This window comes from Pseudonaja textilis, chromosome 1, assembly GCF_049901715.1.
Source record: "Pseudonaja textilis isolate UNSWEBS1 chromosome 1, rPseTex1.2, whole genome shotgun sequence".
Classification (NCBI taxonomy): Eukaryota; Metazoa; Chordata; class Lepidosauria; order Squamata; family Elapidae; genus Pseudonaja; species Pseudonaja textilis.
This window is the reverse complement of record NC_141990.1, coordinates 170,377,404-170,400,799: the sequence shown is the minus strand read 5'-3', so window position 1 is coordinate 170,400,799 and position 23,396 is coordinate 170,377,404. Positions and strand designations below refer to the sequence as shown.

At 38.8% G+C, this 23,396-nt stretch overlaps 2 protein-coding genes across 2 annotated transcripts in view; one reads left to right on the top strand and one right to left on the bottom strand.

Annotated features, from left to right (window-relative positions):
- Positions 1-15,940, top strand: part of FAM117B (family with sequence similarity 117 member B) — a 38,666-nt gene extending 22,726 nt beyond the window's left edge. Inside the window, exons 4-8 of the mRNA XM_026696769.2 lie at positions 3,758-3,871; positions 6,528-6,671; positions 7,317-7,542; positions 8,494-8,614; positions 10,310-15,940. Of these exons, the coding sequence (XP_026552554.2) occupies positions 3,758-3,871; positions 6,528-6,671; positions 7,317-7,542; positions 8,494-8,614; positions 10,310-10,628 (924 nt within the window). The 3' untranslated portion in view covers positions 10,629-15,940. The remainder of the gene's footprint in view (positions 1-3,757; positions 3,872-6,527; positions 6,672-7,316; positions 7,543-8,493; positions 8,615-10,309) is intronic.
- A 3,292-nt stretch (positions 15,941-19,232) lies between these two features.
- WDR12 (WD repeat domain 12) overlaps positions 19,233-23,396 on the bottom strand; it is a 75,273-nt gene continuing 71,109 nt past the window's right edge. The window contains exon 14 of the mRNA XM_087916288.1: positions 19,233-19,324. The gene's annotated coding sequence lies outside the window, so the exon portion shown is untranslated. The remainder of the gene's footprint in view (positions 19,325-23,396) is intronic.

Genomic DNA, 23,396 nt, shown 5'->3' with positions numbered 1-23,396 from the left:
GAACAAGATGACTGCATCTACAATTGGTAGGTAGATTAGAGCTGGTATATCCAAGCCATACTAAACTTTGTCCATGCCAGTTCCCAGACACGTCTCGGCCCACTCCACTAGGAATGCAGTTACTTCGGCTGCCTAGTCTACTCAGGCGTCACTGGAGATCTGCAGAGCGGCTACCTGGGCTTCAGCTTTGCCGTTTATACGGCATTATTGCCTGGATTCATTTGCTTCAGCCCAGGCATCGTTTGATTGGAGGGTGCTTCAACAGGTGGTTCCTCAGTTGGAGGTGAACCAGATGTTGGCCTCCCATGGACATTCAGGCTTTGATATGTCCCATTGCTGGACTCTCAAGGCAGCGTGAATGAGAATGGGCAGTATAATTATCTGAGAACGCCCTTTCTACGCTGCAAGAGAGTCCAGCCCCACCCCATACGTCTGGTTATGATGGTTGGGGAGGGGTGAAATTAATTTATTCTTTATCTTTCAGAGACACATTACGTCTGTCAAGTATCCTCGCCTAAAAGTTGGGCGGGCCAGCCAAAGGCTGGCTTTTTATAGTGGCAGACTCAGCTCGATGACGTCAGAAGGAGGAGCTTAACCCATTCCTATTCTTGGACTCTCTTGCAGCGTAGATAGAAAGGGCGTTCTCAGGTAATTATACCAATGCCCATTCCAACAAGACAACTAAAAAACAACACTAGGACAGTACTAGATACCTTGGAGTACTATGAGGCACATCCAGAAAAAAAGGCTAGTTTTTCTGGATGCTCAAAAAGCCTTCAGTAAAGTGAACTGGCAATTCATGAGACAACAAGTAAGGGAAATTTTGGGTAAATTTGAAAAATGTCAATATATTCAAGCCAAAAAGCATGGATAATGATTAACTGAGAAACAACAGATTCATTTGAAATAGGAAAAGGAGTCAGGCAGGGATGTCCACTTTCACCTCTGCTCTTTATCTGACGCTAGAAATTTTGTTGAGAGACAGACAGAATTCAGAAATAAAAGGACTAAGAATTTTTTTAAAAAAAAGAATACATGGCCCAAGCATTTGCAGACGACCTTGTATTCTTCATAGAAGAACCAATTAAATCAGGACCAAATTTAATTAAAGAGAGAGATACGGAGAAGTGGCAGGTTTAATAATAAGGACAAAATCAAAATGATAACAAAAAATTTAACAGAAACAAAAAAAATAGTAGAAGCAATAGGTATACAAATTGGTAAGAAAATTAAATATCTAGGAATTTGGCTCACGGCAGGATGTTCAACAATAAAAGAAGATAATTATGTAAAACTGGTACTAGAAATAAAAATGGATTTAGAAAAATGGAGGAGACTACAATTATCAATGTTAGGGAGAATTGCAACTATCAAAATGAATATCTTGCCAAGAATACTATTTCTCTTTCAAACCATTCCAATTAAATTGGATAAAAAAATTCTTTAATGAATTAAACAAAATTACCATGAAATTTATTTGGTCAGGAAAAAAAGCGAGAATAAAATTAAGCTCACTACAAGATAACAGATGCAAAGGTGAATTTGGACTCCCCGCCTGGGAAATATACTACAAAGCAGCAGTCTTAACAAGGATTAAAGAATGGGCCAATCTGAGAAACAAAAGAATCTTAATCCTAGAAGGGCACGACCTAGAGGCGGGGTGGCATGCTTTCATGTGGAATCCTGGAAATAAGAGATATACACACTTGAATAGGCATGTAATTTGAAGTTCATTATTGAAAGTGTGGAAAGAGATTAAACATAAACATTATATGAAGATTCCAGGTGTGTATCCGTCATGGAGGTAATGATCCACCCCAATGCCTTAGAAATTGGAAGAATGATATGATGTCCTAAACTCAAAAGGCAGATTAAAGACAAACCAAGAACTTAGAGAACAAGGGATGAAAATAGAGTGGTGGCCGTATTTATAACTTAAGATGAGGTATAGAAGAATTTGGAATTGAGGGGAAACTGAACCAATTAGATAAAATATTAGAGGGAACAGATAAAAAATTAGTTTCTAAAACATACAATTATCTATTAGAATTTGAAATGGAGGAAGAAATAGTTAAAGGCCCAATGATTGCATGGGCAAGGAATGTAGGGCACAACATTAATCTGGAAGATTGGGAAAAAGTCTGGAAACAAAATTATAAATTAACAAAATCGGTTGTTTATAAAGAAAACCAATACAAAATGTGTTACCGGTGGTATCTAGCATCTTCAAGGTTAGGAAATGTGTATCCAAACTTAAATCCGACCTGCTGGAAATGTAAGCAAACAAGGGGTACCTTCTTCCACACTTGGTGGCTTTGCCCAAAAAGTAAAAAATACTGGAAAAAAATTAGAATTTGGATAAAAGAAATTACAAATATCTGATTGGAATTTAAGGCCGAAATATTTTTGTTGGGAATGTTAAAAGGGGACTATGCAAAAGAAATGAAATACCTAATTCTCCATATAATCACGCAGGGGTCTCAAAACACAATTTACCTGGGGGCCGCTGGAGGCAGAGTCTGGGTGAGGCTGGGCCGCATAATATTATACTTTATATTATACTTTATATTATACACTAATATTATACTTTCATATCACGGTGGGGGCCACAGGATATCGTCTTGCGGGCCGCAATTGGCCCGCGGGCAGCGAGAATAAGACCTCTGTAATCACGGCAGCAAGAATTACGTTGGCACAATGCTGGAAGGGTGACCAAATGCCAACCAATAACTTGATAATTCAGAAAGTTCTTGACTGTGCTGAAATGTACTTACACAAAAACTTAGGGATAAGGTAGACTCAAAATATAGTACAGCTTGGGAAAAATGGTATAATTGGATTAAGGAGAAAAACCAGGAAATTAAAAGATAAGGATCTGAAAAATGAAGTGGTTAGATTAAGAGCATATACCAAAAATAGAAAATGAATAATAATAAAATTGTTTTCAATAAATGATCACACCGTCTTAGCCGATTAGAAATATACCAAAAATAGAAAATGAATAATAATAAAATTGTTTTCAATAAATGATCACACCGTCTTAGCCGATTAGAAATATATAGGTTTTATGTTTATATTTGTATTTGTATATTGGTTTCGTTTGCAATGGAACGTTGTATCTTACACATTGTATATATTTTTCTTTTTAATCTTTAATAAAGTTTATTTTAATTTTGAAAAACAAAACTAAAGGAATGATGAACAAAGAGGTAATCAGGAAAAATCATTCCCCCAAATCATCAATAGTATCAGAGCACAGGGTAGGCTGCTACTATTGGAATATGCTCTGGATCCAAGTCAGTAAAAAATTCCACAAAACTGAAAGTCCTATTCTACATGGGTTTGCATATCCCAGAAGGAGCACATTCACAGTTTGGGGATGCTTTTAAATGTGATCCTTCCTCTGGTTTCTCAGACTGAGACAGGTGTGCTTGTGTTGGTATTTTCATTAATATAATACCCTCTTTGGGGAGTTGTCTTTGTGTCTGATCCAGAAATGCTGGAGGCACAGTGGCTGTTCAGCATTTGAGGAATTGCTTTCTTTGTTGACCTTTAAAAATATTTTTTAAAAACAAAATTTAAAACTTCAGAAAGTTGTTTATTTAATTTTTAAATTCTTTTCTGCTTTGTTGTAACAAGTGAGAATGTTTTATATATAAGCATCTAATATAATAATGTTACCAGGAGCCCTTATGGTGAGTTGTGATTCAGAAATTCAGCATTTTTATTGTAGAGTTAAAAACATTTGTCCTTGCAGATTGCAAAGTTACGTCAGCAACTGCAAAGAAGCAAACACAGCAGCAGACACCATCGTGATAAAGAAAGACAGTCTCCATTTCATGGTAATCATGCAGCTATTAACCAGTGCCAGGTAAGATGAGCTCTAAATGTAAGATTTGTAAAAGTTATTGCCAAGGAAGTTCAATGTATTTCAGGCACTGACTTGCCAAAAACAATGTCTGAAAGCTGCTAGCATTACAGGAGGAAGAGAACATACTAGGGAATATTGTTTCCACTTCAATTGATTTGAACAACTTGAAAATAGTTACAAAGCCCCTCTAAAATATTTTACTTTAGGTATTTGAGAGCGGTTGATATCTAGTTCTGGGTACAGTTAGAGAAAATAGATTCTTTTTTGCACAAATGAATGATCTTTACTAGGAAATGAATGGTTCGTTGCTCTTGCTGCCATTTAACGAAGACTTCTGTGATTTGGGAATAAAAAGTGCTATTTTACAGTGGTGCCATTTGTACCTACAAGGTGTATCACAGTGAGTTACATTGGAGGAACTAAATCTTGGCAACTATGACAGGAACTACTGTAAGGTACCTTCTTGTTTGTAATGCAAATCAAATTTAATATCTTTTCTAATATCTTCAGGGCTCTTTAATCAAATCTGAGTATATTTTTGGATTGTTGTTTTCTCTATTGATAGTTGATTCTAAAAGGTAGAAGCTGTTCACCACTTTGATATATTTGTTGTCAGTTCTGTGGTTGCTATCATTAGTTTGGTTTTCTTTTAAGTCCCATTTTTTACTATTCATTGATGACTTTTATCACCAGAGCCAGCAAATACTTTGTATTACAGCTATAAGAGTAGTGTCATAAGCATAGTGCTTATTGATGATTTTTTCTCTACTTTCAAAACCTCACTCATCTTCTTTTTATCCAATTTCCATTAACATATATCCTCCATATAGTTTGATTAAAGAAGAAGAGACTAGACAACTTGAACTTCCTTCTTGGCCAACCCAGCCTGTTTCCCATGTTCTGTCTATGATGTATTGTAGTTTCCTGTTTTGTATTCAGGCAGTCTTCAAACTAATAGAAAATACTTGTAGCTCAGGTTTTAGATTTTGGCAGTGATTTATTTCAATTTAGTTTCTGAATGTTACCAGACTAGATAACATCATCAGCAGGATTTTCTTCTCCTATTCTCCTTAGTTTATGTGTGCCTTGTGTGTGCCTAGTTTGGTCAGTTGATTGTGTGATTGGTTGTTTGTTTGGAGATGTATTTAAATTCTGAGCAGCTGATTGGTTCTCTTGTTGATTAGTTGTTCAAGTTGCAATTGTAATACTGCTTCTGCTCTCTTTTTACAGTTCCCTGAAGCTTTGTTATTTTTTTTCCTGATATTTTTATTTTTCTTGGTTTTGACTTTGTGGCAACCAATCTCAAAGCACCAGGGATCTCACTGTATTTTATAGTTTGGGAAAAAGTTAATAGTTGAATACTGTCCTTGCTATCATTTCTTGATATGTGGTATTAAAGTAAAAGAAGTAGAATAATTATGTTTTAAGTCTTGACAACTGGTTGTTTAGTGATCGATGCTTCCTTTGAGCCTCCAGCAGATACTTACACCTTTGACAGAAATATATAAATTTGGGTTGAAATGCCAAAGCAAAACTCTGTACTCTAATTCTTCATAATGCACTTCATTATGATGTGTATCTTGCATCTCCATAATAAAAGATCTGGAACTGTAGATGCTATGAAAGTGCTGATGGAGATCAAGCATTTTCATTTCATTAAACTGAAACTAAATTGAAATTAAACTAAACTGAAATTCTGAACTAAATTGACTGTTATGTTTGCGATTTATCTGTTCCAAAGCTTTTTGAAGTATTAATCCAAGTGGCAGCTTTGGAAGCCATATTCCATGCTGCCACATAGCCTGAGAAAGTGGGAGGGGGGTTATTTCAATTAAGTAGCTGTAATAGACAAAATTATTTTGTTAGTTGAAGGTCATTTAGTATGGCACAGTATGAAATAAGGATCTTACTTTTGGACGGATGATGATTGGGCCATGTGATGTGATGGCGGCCAAGGCGGGGTGGATTTGGAGTTTGGGAAATTGTGGAAAGCCCAAAAAACGTTAGATTCGGGATTCCACAGATGTGCCAGGTGCTATTCTAATAAAGGTATTTTTGAGATACATTTGTCTCTGGGTTACTGATTGGAATGGAGGTTTGCTGGAACACTGACATCAAGAGATATTTTCATTTCCTCTTCACATTTCTAGTTCTGGTTCTTTTTTAAAAAAATAGCTAAAAACATCCAGGAAAACAGCTGAGCAGCGTTTTTAAAACTTAATATTTTAATTGTTTGGGTTCTTCCTGTTCTGTCTGTGTCAGAATGGTAGCTTGAATACAATAGATCGGGGGTGTCAAACTTGCATTGTCATGGTGTTGTCACATGACACAACTTTTTTCTCTTTCATTAAACTGGTTATGGGTGTGGCCAGTGTGTGATGCATCCAGCCTGTGGGCCGCGAGTTTGACAGCCCTGCAATAGATCAATTGAATGAAGTATGGATACTGTTATATATCTATACTTCTATGCAGGATTCAAGGAACAAGGATTATAAATACAAAAATGTGCAATTATAAAATAGTACATATCATCTAAAATTCTCCAAATAAACCAGATGCATTTTGTCATTATAATAAAATCTTACAGATAATTTGATTTTCTTTCTACATTATATGATATAACCCTCATTTTCTGTTGCCTCTGTTGGGTTTTCAGGCTCCAGTCCCAAAGAGCATGCTGGTTCCTGTGATACCAATAGCTAAGTCAAGTGGATCCCGTTTCCGTAATAGCATAGAAGGGCTGAATCAGGAGATTGAAATAATTATAAAAGAGACTGGAGAGAAAGAGGAACAGCTTATTGTGAGTATATTTGTAGTCAAACAGGCCTTCAGATAAGGAGAGCCAAATCTGTCATGCCCATATATAAGCACACTCTGTATACATGAGCATATGGAGTATGAAAGATAAGCTTTCATCTTGTAACTGTTACACTGAAATCTGTCTGGGGAAAATATAATATTTAGAATTATGACATTCAGCATCTACAAACAAAGCATCATGCCTGCATATCAGTTTTTTATCACTACCCCTGCTTCATGTTGTCTTTACCCTTTAATCCAGATTTCTCTGAAATCGTAGTTGTCTAAACTCAGGAACTGTATTAATGTCAGTAATAATATAATCTTAAACCAGAATTAGGTCTTTATTTCTAGTTAACACACTTACATTGAGCCTTGTTTTCTTCTGGAACGTAAGGAGGAACAGTGGTTGCATATGTGCATGAACTGGAGCTCCAAAGCTCTGAAAGGCTTCTTTATGTATCCTTCTTACGTTTAGTTTGGTTCCCTTTTTTTTCTTGGGAACCTGAAGAACAACTGATTTTCAGTTGAAGAGATTTATTGGCAAAGCAATAAAATCATCTTTATTTTTCATTTATTAAAGTCACCAGACAAGATTAATAGTGTGTAGCATGTAAGATGTATGTAATATGTTTTTGTTCAATAGCCACAAGATATTCCAGATGGGCATCGAGCACCACCTCCTTTAGTGCAGCGTAGCAGCAGTACTCGCAGCATTGACACACAGACTCCGGGTGGAGCAGACAAAGGCAGTAACAACAGCAGCCGATCTCAGTCTATTTCCCCAAGCTCCTTCCTTGCTATCTCCAATGAGGGCAGTGAGGAGAGCCCTTGCTCTGCAGATGACCTGCTTATGGATCCCAGAGATAAAGGTATTTTCTGAAAAGTATTCCAATGCTTTCCTTAGAGGGGAACCTCTAGGATTCACCTTTCAGTTAAGAAACATTGTTTCCTAGATATTTGAGTTACAGGCCAAAATTCACAGCATCTTTTGTCAGTTCAGGCAAGGTATTTATCACCTGCCAAAGGGAAGCTCAACTTTGAGTCATATCATAAACCACTTTTTAAAATGTTTGCAGTTACCCTGTGCTGAGTGAGAATTTTAAGCAATGGGCTAATAAAACTACTTTTTTCATTTTGGTGGGGGTGGGGGGGAAAGGGAGATGGGGGAATAGTTTCTTCTCCATTATTACAAGTGGGAAAAAATGTATTATTTTGGTTGGGTTTTTGGGGCAATCATTCTTTTGTTGCCCACCAGTTTATTTTTATATTTTCTTTTTTGTACTTAATGGAGGTATATAAATGTTTAAAAATAATTCATATAGGATGTTGATCATTTTTATTTGTTTTTATTTAACATGCATATACATATCTAGGTAGACTCAAGGAACTGAGGAAGGGAGATGGAGGGGGTCATAGAAAATTGTAATTTAAAACACATTTTTAAAGCAAATGAGTCAGTGCCTGCCACTTGGATAGCAATGCCTTTGTAGTGTTAAAGGCTGCCAAAGGTAATAGTTTAGCTGTTATATGTTAATGAGCAAAATGCCTACATAGGTACAATAGATCTGTGCTTTTCAGCAGTCTGAACTTGACTAATGATCAATAATTATTTAGGTGATCACCCAAAACATCTGAAGAGTACCAGGTTGCTTTTTTATGTATAACAAAAACCATGCAGACAGTAAGAAACTGTTTTAAGACAGTTGATCAGGCTTTTGTTTTCCTTTTAACATTGTTCATAAAGGAGTATGAGAAAAGCAAAAAATATTCCACCCATGTTATGATATATGTATATGTAACTGGCCCTTTGCTCACCACAGAGAATGGAAACAATTCTCCTCTGCCCAAATATGCTACATCACCAAAACCTAACAATAGCTATATGTTCAAACGTGAACCTCCTGAAGGCTGTGAGAAAGTCAAAGTGTTTGAGGAAAGCTTGTAAGTTGTTATGTTACTTCATAATTTTTTGAATCATAGTATCTTAACTAGTTTCTAAATTTCTAAATTTGATGGTATAGCTTTATACTTAATATTTCTTACTTTTGGGGGTAAAGGCGAACATATCTATACGTTTAACTTTATGTTTGTTTTTTGGGGGGTGGTTATAATTATTTAAAGCAGTTCCTAGACCACTTTTGAGAAAGCAGAAATCATTCCCCCCTGCTATTCATATGCATTTTGCAAAAATGTACTGACAAAAATGTCTTTTGAACATTTCCCCTTTTTTTGATATCTGCTGAAAACCTAAACCAGTGTTTCCCATCCTTGGCAACTTCCTGGTACGTGTACATCAACCCCCAAAATTCTCAGTGGCCATGTTAGCTATGGATTTGGGGGATTTTTAAATCGACACACCTGGAAGTTGCCAAGGAACTATACCCCTTTGGATTTAAAGTGCCAATTCAGAGCTTTCTGCATGCACTTTCTATGGGAGGCTGTGACCCAATAGAAAGGTGACAGCTAAGAACAAGATATTCAGTACTGGCCCTGTTAGAATCAAGGGGTAGTCAATTTTAATTTCTTTAGGGTTAGAGAGGAAAAAGATAAAAGTAGTCCTCAACTTAATGATAATTCATTCAGCAACTGTTCAAAGTTACAGCAGTGTTAAATGAAGGAATTTACAACTGGTCCTTGAAATACAGCCGTTGCAGCGTTCCCATGGTCATGTAATCAAAATTTAATCGGCCTTCCCATGTTTATGATTGCAGTGCTTCAAGTCAATCCTTTCCTATCTCCCTCCCATTTATGCCTTTTTGGCTCCTACATTCTTCAGCCTCTATCAGCCCAGCTGACCTTCGCCATCTTGCTCCTGCTACTGACCTGGCCTGGCCTTCCACAAGGCAGCTACTAGGCTGCACAAGGCATTCTTCCCAAGGTTGTGCATGGCAGCTTCCTTATGAGACCTGACATAGCCAGCACCTGCCTTGTAAAGAGCCAGGGTGGGCCCATGTTGTCAGTAGCAGGAGCAAGAATATAGCAAAGGTTAGATGGGGTGGTGGCGGGCAGGGGCTTTGGCAGGCAGGGTCTTCGAAAGGCAGGGTGGCAAAGGTAACTTGGCTTGGGCAGCAGAGCTGTTGGGACTTCTCAGAGTGCTGCAGCTTTGTGCCACACTATTGGAGCTTCCTGAGATTTGACTTTACACTGCACAATTGCATCACTTAGCAGCAAAAATTCTGGCCCCAATTGTGGTATTAAATGGAGGACTACTTATAGTATAAGTAACTTGTAGGGGGCATGCATAAGCGCACCAACGTGCCTACAGTCCCTGTCCTATTGTTTCTTTTTATTTTTCTTATATGTATCTATTTCATGTATTCATAACTATGTTATACCTGTTATCTTGTAAGCGATTGACAAATCAAATAAATAAATAAATAATAGACATGCCAACATGTTTTGACTACTTTGCAAATAATCAGACTGGGAGATAAAATTGCTACTATATGCAGCAGCATTTCCTCCCCTATTTGTGAACAACTCTCATTTATTTGGGACAAAAAGGGAAAAGTATTTCATGCTATGTTATACAACATACCATAAACTTTTGGTAATTCCTTGCAGCCTTTAACTTTGTTAATCTTTAACTTCCAAAAGTTAACACCCTGTGGTATTGTGTTTTTTGTTTGTTTGTAGGCCAAAACCTTTGCATGAAATTCCAGCCTTTTATTGTCCTGACAAGAATAAAGTTAACTTTATTCCTAAAAGTGGCTCTGCCTTCTGCCTTGTCAGCATTCTCAAGCCCCTTCTTCCCACACAAGATCTTACCCTCAAAGGTGCTACTCATAATCTGACCGTCACGACTGGTATGACACCCACGCTGCTGCAACCTCTTTCCATGGCGTCCCTTTCCGCAAACACAGACCAAGAGCGCCTCTCTCGTGGAACGAGCAAAGTAATATCACAGATGTCTGTGCTCCAGCAGTCAGGACATAGTGAAGAAACTGAAGGATAAGCTCCACGTGGCTAATGGAGGGGGAAGGGGATTTTATGGAAACAACTGTGATTAAACTTTCTAGATGACATCTCTTTGTATCACAACAGCTGATGGTCCTATAAACAGGTCATAGGTAGTATCTTACACACCATGCCACGAATGTCAGCCTCCGGTGAGATCTAGGAAAAAAGGAGCAGCAGAGGGCCAAATGTATTTGTCTTGGGATGGTTCAGGTGCAGACTCTGAGCATGTTGCTTTGGTACCATAAAGAAGATCTCCACAATTCCTGACAACTGGAGGGACCAATTTTTTTTCTAATACTTCTGTGCTTCAGTGTAAACTTTGAGTTTGAACAATGAAAAAGACATCCCAACTTTTCTTAGCAGAATATCTGTTTTCTGGAGAAAAAAAAGGAAATCATTAATTCATATGAAGATAGTATTTACAAATGTGCATTTTTAAGAAATTTCATCATCATCAGGATAATTGCACTTTTCTTGCTACATTTTTTTCACTGGGACCAATGGATTAAAACTTTTTCAGTATTCCGTCATCAGACCAGCTGATTTTGCTCCTTTCCCCAGATTAGTGTAACATCATTCAGACAAAAAAAAAAAAAGCAATATTGTCACACCCTGAAAGGGTTCAGAAAGGGGAAAAAGCATGCATGGAATTTCTTGTCTGAAAATAGCATTTTAGTGCACTTCAGCTAATCATGTCATGATTTATTCCTAATGTTGTATTTCAGGACATATTTCCATCCTTTTTCCCCAGAACGCCAATTAATTGTCACAACGGTGCCTCTTGGGACTACTTAGTTTTTTAAGTTACTGTCAAAATCTTGAATTGCCTTTGGCATATATACCTGATTCTATCATGTCTTGCCACTATACTATATAAACCCTATGGTCATATGATCTTAAAAGGGCCATGCATGCATGGTGGTTTTTTTGCTTGTCAAAGTACTGTTTTGTGGGTCTGTTGAGGGTAATAGTTTGTTGGGCATGATGTTGTTGAAGCAATTTATTTCAATGGACATGTCTCCTTTTGGAGTAGCAATATTGTTAGGGTGTTAAGCTAAGAATCTTTTTATGCTTTCATTGATGTGGCCCATTTCATTTTTAGTACTTTTTTTAAATGAACTATACTTATGGAAGAATTAAAGATAAGAAATTTCTGTTGTTATGTTTGCTTGTGAAAGGGTCTGAGCTAATATGGATAGAAAAGTGTATTTACCAAGCTGATTAAATGGCACAAGATAGAGCCGTTGCGGGATAGTTAGAGAGAAGTTAGAAAACAATATATTCTGGTATCTTTAAGTAAATAAAAGTATCATAGCAGTGTAACCTATTCCAGACTGGTAGGTAAATGGACATAGCAACATCAGTAATGTTTTTGATGCAATGTTAGTTGGAAATGAAGCACATCCACCTCAAGTGGATCTTCGATTTGTTTTGTTACATTAGTAATACAATATTTTAAATAATTACCCCTACATTGTTTGGATTCTTGGTTCTTGCTAAATTTAATCAACTGAGTAAAAACTTGCATTTTGATTTACCCAGATAGGTGGTTGGTTTGTCCATTTAACAACCTAGGTTCTGATGCAGGAATGTTAATGTTATTATGTAGCTGTTAGTTTTTAAAGTACCAAAACACTTCTTCGCATTCTGGTATTTCCTGGATGCATGAACATGGAGGGGAGAGCGGAGACTGCACTTAACATAGCCCCCAGCCTGACATACCAGTAGAAGCTCTAAAAGATCTGGACTTGCATGCAAGATCACATAGGTTGTTTATTGTGGTTCTACATTCTGCTGTAATCCATTCCTACAGCAAATGAGAAGTATGTGTTTTTATGGTACATGAATGTACCAGAATAAAGCTCTTCAGCTTTTTTCCTGAACATAATGGAGATTTGTGAGAGTGGACATGATGTTATATGCCTAGGTCTGTTTTCTCTCCCTCGGTCCAAGCTAATGCATGAAGAGGCTGGACAGACACAACACTATCCTTCTGGAAGTCTTTTTAAAGTATTATTTGATTGCTGTTGTATTTTGATCCTATATTGTATTGCTTTATTTTTATTTCTGTTTTATTCTGTATTCAGATATTTTAGCAGAGCAAAATAGTCTTACACCCATTCCACAGTCTTAAATTTGTGGGTCATCTAGATTTACTGTATGAAACATAATGGGAGAGCTAAGTATTTCTTATTTGACTTAATGATATTTTAATTTTAGTTTAAAGCAGATGTAGGTTGTGTGAGAGAACAGTATCATGCAAAAAAGGGCATTGCTCAAACAATGTGAAGCCCCACATATTCTAGACACGTGTATGCATTCTCAAAATGTTTAATGCTCCAGCTTTATGAAACGAGAGTTGGATTATATTTGTGCAAAAGGATATCTGTACTTTATCTAAATCCATTCCTGTTGTTTCATGTTAAAGAGCAGCTTTGATTTGATAGACTGTGTCAAATCCTTCAGGTGATTTGTGGAAATATTAAAGGGCCAAATTTCCATTAGGAATAATGAAAAAGAGTGAAATCTTTTAGACATGATTTTCACTGTCCTCATTGATGCCAGAACAAATGTTAGTAGTAAATGACTCTCAAGACATTTGAGGCTGGCCTTCAAATGCACATTTAAAAAACTGACACTTCAACTTTTATTAAGAGAACAGAATTTATTTAGCCCCTGTGATTGTAATAATTTGAGGATTCGTATATTATAACCAGCAAGGGCTTAATTAAAACACTTCTACTTTAATGCAGTGAGAGGATTCAATTGATTTGCAGCCACAAGATGTTAGCTCATAGTAAGCATAGTTCTCATTTAGAACGGCAGTTTTTTTGTTTCTTCAAACCTCAGATTAGCTATCTGTGTGGTACCTTTCTGTGGTATGTGAGCATTTAAGCTAATGATTTCAAGAGAGGTAGGAATGATAAAGTTCAAGAAAATTGTAAAAACAAGGCAGATAACTTGGACTCTTTTCCAGAGTCAGAGGCTTTGTACTTCCAAGTCACATGGAGAATTTATAGCATTCCTCTTTCTTCCAAATGCAGCTAAGAACTTGGGAGATTGTTGAGAAGCATTTTCTAGGAGTTGGTTTGAGAAAGAAGATAATTTCTGTGCCTTTTATGATTCATGGTTAATAGTACACAAGGGCTATATATTTGAAAAAACAAGAAAGGATAATTCCTCTTATTTTTAAAGGCAGTGACCAAAGTGGGACTGGATATTCTTCATGTACTCTTGCCCATTGTTCTACCAATATTTCCTACTTTCATTAAAAGGAGGGGAATACATCTTATTTTCACCCAACATGTAGAGAAGCAGCAACATTGAGATAAGGGGAGAAGAAAAACTGGGAAAATGAAAGAAAGCAAAACAGATTACCCAAAGGACAGGTTTCTGATGGCAAAATGAGAGTCAAGGAACAATCCATAAAGAAAGAAAGACTTCTCTTTAACCTTGTGCCTCTTTGCAAGTTGAAATTAGCTAAAATATATACTAAATGAGTTGCAAGTTTTTGGAGATGAAAATCCAGAAAAAGGAGACAGAAAAATAATGGCCTGTTTAATATTGTTAGAAGTTGACTGCTGACATGCAAATTGAATAGAAGTGGTCATATGGCAAGGATTCCTGAAATCTCTCAAAAACAAAATTGATTATTGTATCCTGTATTTGGAAATAGAAATTACAACATAGTAAAGTAACTCTTATGTGAAGATATTAAAAATCCAATGTCAACTGATTTGCAGTCATGTTCAGTGTAGCCTATAACAGGAAATGCATTATTAAGAACTGATAATACTCTATAATATATATTTTCTGACTATATTTTACACATTAGTTATAAAAGGTAACAAAAACAGGGACCTTGCCAGATCAAAATTCATCAATAGATCTTCTCAGAAGTGTAGTATATAGTTTATTTCCATCACCAACAGAATAAATAATGGTATGGAGAACAAAAATTCCTTGATACTGCTTTGTTGTACACTCTGATAATATTCTGTTCATGTTTTTGGAGTGCTTTTAGAGAAAAGAGGAAACCTAAATAATGAGAAATCTTAAGGGTAGCAGGATAGCATTGAATTTTGCCTTGGTGGGGATTACTTTAAATGGGACAGATAGCAAATTTCTGCCCTGCAAGGCCTTGGAGAATAATGCAGCTATTCCTCAACTTATCACCCAATTGAGCCCAAAATTTCCATTGCTAAGCAAGACTTAAAGTACATTTTACCCTATTTATGAGCTTTTTTGCCACAGTTGTTAAGAATGAATTGCTGCAGTTGTTGTTAAGTGACTCCTTGTCAGAAGGTTGATGACACTGCAGCCATCATAAATATAATGCCAGTCACATGACCATGGAGACACTATAACAGTCATAAGCGTGAAAAACAATCATAAGACCCTTTTCTCAGTGCTGTTGTAACCAAATGGTCGCTAAACAATGGTTATAAGTTGAGGGCTACCTGTAACTAATTGCATGTATGTTTAATGCTTACAGCATAAGATGCTTTTTTTCCTTCAGTTTGCACATAACTCTTTATTAGAAAAAAAACCCTTTCTGATGAAATGGTTGCCTAAACTATTAGTGTCCTGAAAATGGGCCCTTTAGAGAAATTTTGTGATAGACTTTCATGTGAATGTAGCTGCACGAATGACTAGACAGCAAGTTTGAAGATGTTTATGTTTGTAGTATGTGCTTCAGCATAAAACTATTCAACTACAGTTGTGGCTGATTGAGGTCATACATAGAATATTAAAAAATGGTAAAAAAAGTCAGATTTCTCTGTGGCTTCTCTGTGACTTTCTGCCTCTTTCTGTCTCTCTCATACACACACATGAATAGCTAAATTTCAAAGGTGAGTTAGTGAACACGAATGTTTTTATGATTTCTGGTTTTCTCATATTGTTTAGCTATAGATATGTTCAAATGCCAATAAAATATGAAGTTATGTCCCAGTCTAGTTGTACCTAGATATTATATAAGTAACCTCCTTACAGCAGTTCACTGCCAGTGGTATGGGGTGTTATTTCCCTTCCAGGTTCATCTTCTCTTGCTAGAGCCAGTACTAGGGATAAAGGTTACAGCTATGTGCTATAATTGCAAAAGGCCAATGATGTTTGAATATGTAAGATTTTTTTAAAATTTTCTTCTCAGTGCACACTGGTGTGTTTGGGCATTTGTTTTGCTATTGTTTTTAATGATTGATGTACAATATGTCAACAAAAAATTTTATTGAATTTTTTTACAAAAAATGTTTTCTTCACCTTTATGGAACTTGTACACTTTCAATAAATACTTCAACAAAATTATGTATTGCTTGGTTTTTTCCTCTGTTTGTTTATAACATAACACAACATAAATCTGATTTCGCTTACTAGAAGGTTTAAAACAACTGAAAAACTGAGGGATATATGTCTAATTGCCTTATCCCCACGGAAACACTGGTGTAAAATTGTTTATTTTAAAAATCAGTTAATAAGGTAATATTTAAAAATTTTCAGAAGTTACATTGTATTGTTTGTCATGGAATTAAGTGAGCTGAATTCATGCTCTCCCTGATGAAAACCGTGAACAGCCTTCTCTGAATTCAGATTTGTTTGCTTTGAAGATGAAATATAAAGAATGCAGAATGTATGTATGCTAGCTCCATATTGCTAAAATGTTCCTGTCTGTCTGTAACCTTCACTTGGACAAAACAGTGCATCACATGGCAACAGTTTTTGAATCAACATGCCTTTAAATGGACTAACTTAAAGAATGAGTCTGAAATCCAGGACCCATTAATCCTATGGGATTGAAATTTGGCAAAGTTGTGGCCACTTCAGCACTGTCACACTGCCACAGTCAGGTCATTATTTCCAATACTCCTTGCTGGCTTCCTACAACGAAAATCAATGGGCAAGCCAGCAGGAATCCAGAAGTTCTGCTTTTTTCCCCTGTCTATGGTCATTCTGTTTCTCTTTTTAGGTAAGGAAGTATGTCTGAAATGACCCAACAAATCACTGGTTCTGTAGTAATTTATAAATATTAAAACGTGAAAGGAATTGTTGTAGTTATTTCTGTTTTCAGTTGCTGAAAATATTGAATATATATAAATATATTGAATATATTGAATATTGTTGGTTCTTAGAATTAAAAAAAATCTTTTAATTTGTTTCTTCCTAAAATGTAGTAAAACATCAATTCGTTTAAAATATGTTTGTTAGATAGATATAGAATAGAATTCTTTATTGTCCAAGTGTGATTGGACACACGAGGAATTTGTCTTGGTGCAAATGGTTTCAGTGTACATAAAAGAAAATATATATTCATCAAGAGTCAAGAATCATAAGGTACAACATTTAATAATAGTCATAGACTACAATAAGCAATCAAATCATACTAGGAAACAGTCAATATAAATCCTAAGGATACAAGCAACAAAGTTACAGTCATACAGTCACAAGTGGGAGGGGATGGGTGATAAGGAGTGAGAAAATTAATAGTACTAGTGCAGACAAACTATTTGGACAGTGTTGAGGGAATTATTTGTTTAGCAGAGTGATGGTGTTTCGGGAAAAATTTGTATCTAGTCGTTCTGGTGTGCAGTGCTCTATAGCGTCATTTTGAGGGTAGGAGCTGGAACAGTTTATGTGTGGGATGTGAGGGATCTGTAAATATTTTCACAGCCCTCTTTTGACTTGTGCAGTACATAGGTCCTCAATTAACAGCGGGTTGGTAGTAATTGTTTTTCTGCAATCCTAATTATCCTCTGAAGTCTGTCTGTCTTGATGGATTGCAGAACCAAACCAGACAGTTATAGAGGTGCAGATGACAGACTAAATAATTCCTCTGTAGAACTGTATCATGTAATTGTATGTTAGAAAGCATATGCTAAATTAAGCTATAGATTTCCAATGTGATCATGATTATAGTAACAGCAGAAAGACTAAAAATGCAGAGATGGCTTGTATTTTCAAGTGGATTTAGTTTACAACATGACAGATACTTATTGTTACAGATAACTAACAAGGTAATAATGTTTATCAGTAAATAGCTTGTTCTTAGGGATGGCACCACAGCCAGGAAGCAAATCAAATAGTTAGATTTTAAAGAGAAAACCCTACATAACCTCTGACATGAAATCCAGGTTAAATGTTTAAGCACAAGAAAATGTATTTCTCAAATGGTACTGGAAGGACTACTGAAGCTTCAAATATTGCTGTGTCCATCAGACTCTACTTCATCTTTAATACCTTTAAAGGGAAAAAGTTGAAAAATCATCTTTGAAGTATCTGCATTGCCTTGCATTATCTATAGTGCATTCAGAAAGTATTCTCACTTTTGTCGCTTGCTAATTTTGCTATTCTGAGTGTAGATTATTGTATGTGAGCATGTTCCTTAGACTAGGTAATTCCTAAATCAATTTTTGAAAAATAAAAATGGCTCCCCACCAATGTTTTGTTTAGGTAAGGAACGTTCTCTCCTGAGCTGTTCAGAGCATCCAGTAGTGGGAGGTGCTTCAGTCTCCTCTTGGATAGGCTGGGCTTATTTTGCAGGACACTCCTTCTCCTCCACGGGACTCCTCAGCATCCCCCAGTTTTAGCTCAGCCTTCGTTGAGATAGAGAGCTTTCCAGATTGGCCGGAATAGCAGCTAAAACTGAAAGAGAACAAAACATCAGGTTGGCTTTTTCACTAAATTAAGGGACCCCTTTCTTGTCATCTAGGAGTCCCAATAGCCTACTACAGTCTCTTTAAACTCTGACCATTGAGGCTAGCAGTGCTTTTCTAGGAGGAATAAACTTCCAAGGAGACCGAATTAGCAATTCAAAGCCTCTACAGCCTCCAGCGTTTTCCCTCAAGATTAGCAATTCAAAGCCTCTACAGCCTCCAATGTTTTCTCTCAAAATTGAGCGTTGGGGCTCGCTTCCTCTTTAGGAAAAGCCATTGTAGCAGCAGTTCAAATGTATTTTACAGCCGCTTAATTTCCCATTCTGAACAGCGAGCTCGCCTCGTGTTCAGCTCTTAAACAGCTGAGGCTCTTCCCCTGTACAACACTGAAGGGGATTGGAAGTATAAGTGCTTCTTATCTTTTCCCTCATAGTCTCTTTTCACTGTTCAGAACAGCGATTCAGGCAGGAAGTAGCTGCTGGACTCTCAAGGCCACACCAAGCAGTGGTGCCCATTCACCATATTAAAAAAAACTGTGAGAGGATTATTGTTCCCTATTGGGTTCCCCTTGTAGAGACCAGGGGATTGGCTTCCCTGCTCCCGAAGCATCAGAGCAGCGGCCCTAATTTGTTGGCTAGCCTCACAAAATATAAGTCCAGCGGCTTCACAGTGGGCACCAAGGCCAAAGTCCACCTGTGCAGAGCAGCTGTCACAGGCCATTGTTACCATTCAGTTCTGGCCTGAAGAGGTGTTGATAATTATATTCTAATTGATTGGATTGGAGATCAATTCTACAAATACCAAATTTGAAGGGGGATTACAAGAAGTTTATAAGGATATCCTGCACCTTCAGGAGCAGGCCCCTGGGTGTGCCAACCACCCTATATTTTAAAGCCTCATTGACAAATTTATAGTGGAAATGGAAAGTGCAAAGGGTCAAAGACCTTTACCTCCAGAACAATGACCAGGGCCTTGGGCAAATCCAAAGCTTCCAAGAGGCCTTCAAAGGCTGAGGAGGAGGACGCCCATAGACGCCATGAGGCTATAGAGAAACAAATGAACAAGCATAGACAGACTGGACTTCACCAGCCACATCTTCCACTTGCAACATCCAGGCCCATGTACACCTGCCTCCTCCCCTGGATCTTTCCCTTCCATCCAGACAGAGCTCTGCCAAGCAGCCTCCACCTGGTACCTCATCCACAGCAGCCACACCACAGTGGGCCACTGCAGCCACATTTACTCCAACAGTGGCCGGCCTACACCAAGATGATTCCCTCCCTGAGGATGTGCCACCCGGGATGAGGGCATGGATGGAACTAGTGATAAGACAGGGGATTGCAGCTGGTGTTCAGCAGTCAGTATGGGCCAGAAGACAGTCCACTATCTCAGAATGCTAATCTCATTCAGGCAGGCCACTCATCAAGATGGACCCACAAATTCCTCAGGTACATCCCTAAGGGGAATTTTCTACCTTTCTCGACATGCCTCCCCAAGGGTTTCAGGGAGAGGGGAATCAAGTACAACAGATGGACCACCTAGAAACCAAATTCACAGGAGGAGGCAGACGACTTAATTTTTTTCTCAGCCGGTAAATGAGGCTGATGTAATACCAGTCCCACAGATGTTTTCCGATTTAGTGCAGAAACAGTGGGCTTCCACAGCAGTGATCCTATGGGATTTGACTGGAAATTATATAACCTTGCCCCTGAGTTTTCCAATTTCCTAAACACACCCTTCAGTTGATGATCTGATCGTGGCTTTGACTTCCCCCTCCGCTATCCCTAGTGAATTGGAGGAGGCCCTTAAGCCGGAGGATAAGAGGGTAGAACTAGCTCTTCGTAGGGCTCATCAATGTGAAACATGGGTTATAAGAGCGACCACAGCCACATCTTTTTTCACACGGTCTTCCCTTTGCCACCTGTGGGAAACCATCCCATCCTTCAATATACAGGTGCACCAGGACATTGCCAAACTTGTTGCTGCGGTGAAATTTTCAGTGGATGCAACCTTTAATGTGGTAAAGTTTTCTTCTAGAGCCATCGCATCTCAAGTATCAGCAAGGTGACTACTTTGGCTCAAGCATTGGCAAGCTGACACCAAGAACAAGTGGAAGCTTGCCTCAGCGCATATTTCGGGTGAAACGTTGTTTGGCAATGCCCTGGATCTGCTCCTTATAGAAACAAGGAACAAAAAAAGAATCCTTCCTCCCCTTTTTCAGAAGTCAGATTCCAAGAGATCCCAGCCATTTCAGAAGGGCTCCTTTCGTTCCTTTTATCAGGGACCCTTCTCCTTGAGGTTTCAAAGGTCCCCCGGATTTTGGCAGGGACAGCAATCAGAGAGGTCTGAATTTGGGGACAGGAATAGAAGGAGAGGACAATCCAAGAGACAGTTTAGGGGAGCAGGAACCAGGGGTTTCCGATGCCCCAAATAACTCTTACCTAGATGCCCCCATTGGCGGGAGGCTAACGTTTTTTGCTGATCAGTGGGATGCCTCGACATCTGATGCTTGGGTCAGGGACATGATTAGATCTGGAGTGGCTCTGGAGTTTCACTCCACCCCTCCAAACTTTTTTATGAGATGCCCAAGGTATAGGGACCCTGAGAAAAGATCTCTTATGCAAACTGCTATCAACCACCTATTGGAGATTCAGGCCATCCAACCAGTGGCACCAGACCAACAGGACAAAGTTTTTTACTCAAACCTCCTTGTGGTACCCAAAAGTTTGGGGGGATGGAGGGCAATTTTAGACCTCAAATGCCTCAACCATTCCTTAGTGTACAGAAAATTTAAAATGACAAATCTACAATCTATTTTACTCAGCATCAGACAGGGTGATGTCCTAATGTGGAACTCACAGAGACATATTTACATGTTCCAATTTGGCCTTCCCATAGCAAATTCCTCAGATTCTGTTACGACAATTTGCATTTTGAGTATGTCGCCCTCCCTTTTTGTCTAGCCTCTGCCCCCAGGACCTTTATTAAGGTTCTGGCAGCCCTGGCCACTCATCTCCAAAATACTCTGGTCAGGCTACAGTGTTATCTTGATGATACTTTAATTTTGTCATCTTCCTGTCAACAGGCCAGGGCAGATACACTTATTACCTTGCAGTCCCTACAACAACATGGTTTCTCTATAAATTGGGCCAAGCTCCCTCAACCTGGCTAATTCACCTGGGAGTTATTATAGATACAGTGGAAGGTAAGGTCTTCCTCTAGGCAGGAGAGCATTAGTCAACTATCAGGAGATCAGAACCATCAAACGAGTGCCCCTAGCTCTTTTAACTAAGTTATTAGGGAAAATGATCTCCTGCATTTCTATTGTTCCCTGGGCGCAAGTCCACGCTAGAACCCTGCATTGTTACCTGCTGCCGTACCAACTGTCAGGAAGAGGCAACTCCAATGCCCGTGTCACTCCTCTGCCAAAGGACTTGAGATCACTTTGTTGGTGGACCATCCCATCTATCAACAAGGGATGTCTTTTCAAGGACCCCCACAGGGCCACCATCACCACAGATGCCAGTCTATTTGGCTGGGGGGCTCACTACCAGTCTCACATGGCACAAGGGCGTTGGACCATACCATAGCAATTGTGCAGTATAAATTGGCTGGAACTCAGAGCAGTTCACCTGGCTCTTCACAGCTTCCTCCCACATCTGCGGTCCAAGCACATCCTCATTCTGACAGACAATGTTATGACAAAGGCCCACATCAACAAACAAGGAGGCACCCATTCCAGACAGCTGATGAGACAGGTGGAGAGATTGTGCCTCTGGGCCGAGATCAGCTTACTTTCCATCAAAGCGGAGTACATCTTGGGTCTGTCAAATACCCAGGCAAACTGGCTCAACAGAGCCACAGTAGATCAGGCAGCGTGGTGCCTACATCCAGATCTTTTTCTGAAAGCAACACAGAGATTTGGCCAACCAGTCATCGATCTGTTTGCATCCCCCAACAACACACAACTACCTAGGTTCATCTCACGTTACCCTTCTCAGGGAGCGGAGAACATCAATGCACTCCACTGCAGTTGGCCTCCGGACCTGTTGTATGCATTTCCCCCACATCCTATAATTCCCAAAGTAGTCTGGAAACTTCTACAGGAGAATGCTAGTGTTGCTAGTGGTGCCATACTGGCCCAGGTGGACTTGGTTCACAGACCTCAGGGATCTGTCATCTGCAGCATCATGGAGAATACCGCCAGACAAGGTCTCGCTCTCTCAAGAGCGAGTTCAGCACCCGGAGCCTCAATGGCTCCACCTAGCCTTATGGAGATTGAGTGGAGATGTCTGAGGAGCGAAAAAATTTCCACCAAAGTTATTTCTACCATCCAAGCGGCCAGGCGCCCTTCTACAAATCACATATACAATGCAACTTAGTCCATCTTCTGTGGTTGGTGCGCGAACTCTCACATTGATCCCACTTCTCCATCAGTGGCACAGATTTTGGAGTTCCTGCAACATGGCCTAGACAAGGGATTATCCCCTAACACCTTGCACAGACAAGTGGAGGCCTTAGCTTCGGTCATCTTTTGGGGTGATCCATCTCTCATCACCCACGCATTCGCAGTTTCCTTAGGGGCCCCCACAAACTTATGACCCCCAGTGATGCATTGATACCCAACCTGGGACCTTGACAAAGTCTTAATAGCTTTCACAAAGGGCCTCTTTGAGCCCCTAAGGACTTCGAGTCTTCACTTCCTAATCTATAAGGTGGTCTTTTTAGTCACAATAACTTCTGCCCGAAGAACTTCCGAACTAGCAGCCTTATCGGTGAAACAGGACCTCTGCATTTTCCATCCTGACAGAGTTGTCCTCCGACTAGACCCAACCTTTATACCAAAGGTTAATTCGGCCTTCCATAGGGCACAAGAGTTGGTCCTTCTGTCATTGGCACCGACTGGTTGTGAGACGACATTATGCTTTTATATAAACTGCACCGCAAATTTTAGAAAATCAGAGGCCCTCTTTATTTCATTCCAACCTACCTCTCTAGGATGTAAGATTTCCTCTTCAACAATTGGCAGGTGGTTAAGGGCCACGATTGCGAAAACATATGAGATGCAATCACTGCCAGTTCCCAGGGGTATAACAGCCCACTCTACCAGGAGT